The following is a 4,761-nucleotide window of genomic DNA, read 5'->3' as shown; positions in this document are numbered from 1 at the left end:
CTCCGCCCAGCCGCGCCCCCGCCCACCTCTCTCCACTATCAGCACCGCGGACAGCGCCGCCCGCCTGCGTCAGTCCCGCCGGCGCCCCGGTGTCTCCGGGGGAGGGTCCTGAGCGGCCGCTGAGCAGGTAAGGAGCTGCGGGGATCCCCTCCCGAAGCCGCATCCTCACTCCCATCCCGAGAGGGACAGGCGGTGGGGGGCATGGGGGTACCCGCAGAGGGACCGACAGAGGGCGTGGGAGGGCTGCAGCCGGAAGGGGGAGACAGGTGTGGGGACCAAGAGCCAGAGGGGAGGGAGGGGCAGGCCCGGGGCGAGAGTGAGCGACCCCGGGAGACAGAGACCAGACAACCGGCGGCGGAGGGCAGGGGAGACCCATCCCCCCCCCGCCACGACCCCCACACTGCCCGGAAGAGTGGGAGAGGAAGAGAGACTGAGTCCCCGCCTCCATGGCCAGATGTGGAGGAGGGGCCAGCTGTGGGGGCCCGTCCCTCCCACCTTCACTGGTCCCGGGATCCAGGTCTGGGGTTCCAGGCCCAACAGAGAACTGAATCAGCGGGCCTCCCCCCGGAAACCCCCCAGAGACTGGTCTTTAGTCAGGGGTGCCCCGCCCGTTGTCGTGGCAACAGGCCGTTGCCGGGGCAACCAGAGTGACTCCCACCCCGGCCCAAGCGGAGCCAGGCGTTGCTCTGGGCAACTGGGTGAGATGGTTCCCACGCTCGCCTTCGCCCACTTCCGATTCAGGTCCTGGAAAGGCGCAAAGAAAGGGAACAAGTCAGCGGGATTCCTGCGGGGACCTGGGACCGAGGAGGCGTTCCTTGGGGATGGAACTAAGTCCTGGAACGCACCCCTAGCGCACTCCCTCCTTCTCGGGGAGGCTGAAACTACAACCCCCAACATGCCTTGCGGCGGCGGGCCGACTCCCGTGCGGCCGGTCGCCCAGGGTGCCAATGGGAGTTGTAGTTCTTTGTTGTTCGGAGGACTCAATGGTTGCACGGGTGGGCGTGGGAGGCTAGGGCGCTTGGGTGCCTCCGCAGAAAGGACCGTAGGACCCCGCCGCCATGTTTCCGGAGCCCCCAACCCCGGGGCCTCCAGCGTCCGACACGCCTCCGGACTCAAGTCGCATCAGCCACGGCCCTGGTGAGCCGAATCCGGGGTTGGAGCGGAGGGAAAGTCGGGCCAGGATTTACTGGGGCGGGATTCGGACGGGTGTGTTTGGCGGGTGGCAAATCCGGATGGGATCCTGGTCGGAATCCTGGGCTGGAATCTAAGTGAAATGAGAAAAGAACAGGTTTGCTACAAAAAAATAAAACTAAAACAAACAAACATACAAACAAAAACCCAACAAAAAAAGACAAAACAAAAAATCCTGCACGAGAACTAGACCAAGGGGGCGTGGAATGGAACGGGCTCTTGCATTGGTGAATTAGAGGGTCCACCTGTCCCTCTTTTATTTTTTCTTTCTTTTTTAAAAATACTTTTATTGATTTCGGAGAGGAAGGGAGAGGGAGAGAGAGAGAAGCATCAATGATGAGAGAATCATGGATGGGCTGCCTCCTGCACGCCCCCTACTGGGTATCTAGCCCACAACTGGGGCGTGTACCTGACCCAGAATTGAACCCTGACCTCCTGGTTCATAGCTGTTCACGGCTCTACCACTGAGCCACAGTCGCTGAGCTGTCCCCCCTTTTTAAAGATAGAGAAACAGGCTCGGGGAGGGGTTCATGCTTCCAAAAGCATTAGGAGTTGAGCAGAAACATTAGAATGGGGGGGTGGACGTGATGGGCAAAAAAAAAAAAAAAAAAAATCAGACGGTGTCAGGCTGGGTTAGGGCATCAAATGGCTTCATAGGTGAGGTCACACCGACTTCCCAGGGCCTCAGTGTCTCTGTGTCCTTGTCCTCCGCAGTGCCCCCCTGGGCCCTGGCCACAGTCGTGCTGGTCTCAGGCCTCCTCGTCTTCAGCTGCTGTTTCTGTCTGTACCGGAAGCGTTGTCGGAGGCGGTTGGGCAAGAAGAGCCAGGCCCAAGCCCAGGTCCACCTTCAGGAAGTGAAGGAGCTGGGCCGGAGTTACATAAACAAGGTGTGGCCCTGCCCCTTCCCTCCTCTGCCTACCTTGTTTGCCCATCTCCTCGGTGGGTCTCTAGCCCCAAACCGGACCCTGGGGAACTGGAGATGGGCCGGACCTAGTAGTCACTGGCCACAAGAACCTTTCGGTTTGGCGGGGGAGTCAGACACTCACATACTCACAATGCAAGGCGGTATGTGCCCCATCAGAGGCAGCACCAGGCGTATGGAAACACCTCACAGCCTAGAAGGTCCCTGAAGGCTTCCCAGAGGAGGTGACTTCTGTGTTGAGACCCAGGAGACCCACAGAGTTAACTGAGAGCAGAGGGAAGGACATTCTAGCCCAAAGAGCATATGCTGGGGCCTGGAATCCAGGTTCTTGCGGGTATTTGGGGAACAATGGGTCACTTTCACAATGGGCGGGGCGTGTACTGTGCTCTAGAGCAGCGGTTCTCAACCTGTGGGTCACGACCCTTTTGGGAGTCGAACGACCCTTTCACAGGGGTCGCCTAAGACCATCGGAAAACACATATATAATTACATATTGTTTTTGTGATGAATCAATATGCTTTAATTATGTCAATTTGTAACCATGAAATTGGGGGTCACCACAACATGAGGAACTGTATTAAAGGGTCGCGGCATGAGGAAGGTTGAGAACCACTGCTCTAGAGTGAGGCGGCTGGAGAGCCAGCAGTGTCCACGGAAGGAGGGTGATTGGGGGCCATGGAAGCTTTGAGAAGGACGGGGGCAGGGCCAGCTGGATGTTAAGAATCCATGTGGAGGACAGACATGGGGGATGAAGCCCAGGGAGGAGGAAGGAGCCATGAGTTGGAAGAAGCGATTGGCGTGGGAAATGCAAGGCTACAGGTGCAAGGATTTGAGCATCAGGTCTCTGGATGCAAAATGCAATGGTGCTCACCTGGGAGCTGCGTTTCCAACCAGCTGTGTGGCCTTGGGGAATTCTCTGTCCCTCTCTGAGCCTCAAGTGCATGGTCCATAACTCATATTTCCCCCTCTTCCCTTTTCAAAAAGTAGCGGCCACAATTCTTACCCATAGTGATGCCCTTGAGCGTCCTGGCATCCAGTTCCCATCCCTATCCCTTAAGCCAATGACTTCCAGAGACCATTGTGTCAGAATCACCTCTGGTGTCATTGAAAGGCAAATTCTGGATCTCACACCAAACCTGCTGAGTCAGAATCTCTGAAGTGAAGGCATTCTGCCACCCCAATCAGGAGAATTCTGCTTCACGTTAGATTTTGAAAATGGGTGGCCTGGGTTAAGGAAGTCTTCTTGACTTTGCTGTTCTAGTATAGAAGGGCAAATACACAGTGAATACGCCATTTTGCCCCATAGTTTGCCTTTGTCTAAACATTGTAGCAATTTGCACAACCCCGATACATCCACGTGAAATAAAATCTCCTGCCTCTTCCCTGAAGGCAGGGAAACCCTATTACACTTGTTTTTCTAGGCTACCATGGGTGCCTATTTCACCACTGTCCCCAACCACAGCAGACATCACTAATCAAACACCAAAAATACACTGTACACCCATGTGTTGCTGTGGCTATTCCCTCCCCAGTGGCAGACATCACCAATCAAACACCGAGAAAAACACTACACCCTGTGCTGCTATGGTTATTCCCTCCCCAGTGGCAGACATCACTAATCGAACACCAAGGCTGCTTAGTCCCCAAGTGCTCAGGTATAACCTAGGGATGTGGGAGTCTCCCTTGGCTTCTGGGCCTGGAGGATGACACCCTCAGGGGAAGAGTTTACCCGCCCTTGCCCCTGGCTCCCCAAGGTGCAACCGGAAGTGGAGGAACTGGAGCCGGCACTCTCCGGGCCAGGGCAGCAGGTGGCGGAGAAGCACGAGCTGGGACGACTGCAGTACTCCCTGGATTACGATTTCCAGAGTGGCCAGGTGGGTGCGGAGGAGGGGGAGGCTTTGGAGAGGAGGGACCCAGGAGGGTGCAGAAGGGCAGCTCAGACCAGGGATCCTCCTCCCTGTACAGCTGCTGGTGGGCATCCTGCAAGCTGAGGGGTTGGCGGCCTTGGATCTGGGCGGTTCTTCGGACCCCTACGTGCGGGTTTACCTGCTGCCAGACAAGCGGAGGCGGCATGAGACCAAGGTGCATCGGCAGACGCTGAACCCACACTTTGGGGAGACCTTCGCCTTCAAGGTGAGCACCAGGCCTCAGGGCCCCACCCTGGGCAGCCTGCCCCCAGTCCCTGGAACATTGGGGACCAACTCCTTCAACTTTTTCTTTCCTTAAAAACATAATTGTGGCCCTGACCGGCCAGGTTCGATTCCGGTCAAGGGCATGTACCTTGGTTGCGGGCATGTCCCCAGTGGGGGGCGTGCAGGAGGCAGCTGATCGATGTTTCTCTCTCATCGATGTTTCTAACTATCTCTCCCTTCCTCTCTGTAAAAAAATCAATAAAATATATATTTTAAAAAACCCTTAGATACAGCACCAGTAAGCAGGTAAGGTTTTAAAAAAAAAACACATTTTTATTGTCAGAGAGGAAGGGAGAGATAGAAACATCAACGATGAGAGAGAATCATTGATATGTGCCTCCTGCACGCCCCACACGGGGAACCGCACCCGAAACCTGGGCATGTGCCCTGACAGGGAATCGAGCCATGACCTCTGGTTCCTAGGTCGATGCTCCACCACTGAGCCACACTGGCAGC

General features: G+C 56.2%; 1 protein-coding gene across 1 annotated transcript in view; it reads left to right on the top strand.

Moving 5' to 3' along the window:
- Positions 1 to 6: 6 nt before the first annotated feature.
- Positions 7 to 4,761, top strand: part of SYT5 (synaptotagmin 5) — a 13,462-nt gene continuing 8,707 nt past the window's right edge. Inside the window, exons 1-5 of the mRNA XM_015569458.1 lie at positions 7 to 127; positions 1,009 to 1,137; positions 1,906 to 2,078; positions 3,868 to 3,987; positions 4,079 to 4,246. Of these exons, the coding sequence (XP_015424944.1) occupies positions 1,059 to 1,137; positions 1,906 to 2,078; positions 3,868 to 3,987; positions 4,079 to 4,246 (540 nt within the window). The 5' untranslated portion in view covers positions 7 to 127; positions 1,009 to 1,058. The remainder of the gene's footprint in view (positions 128 to 1,008; positions 1,138 to 1,905; positions 2,079 to 3,867; positions 3,988 to 4,078; positions 4,247 to 4,761) is intronic.

This window comes from Myotis davidii, unplaced genomic scaffold (assembly GCF_000327345.1).
Source record: "Myotis davidii unplaced genomic scaffold, ASM32734v1 scaffold326, whole genome shotgun sequence".
NCBI lineage: Eukaryota > Metazoa > Chordata > Mammalia > Chiroptera > Vespertilionidae > Myotis > Myotis davidii.
Note: the sequence above shows the minus strand (reverse complement) of the source record. Positions and strands in the feature narration are given on the sequence as shown.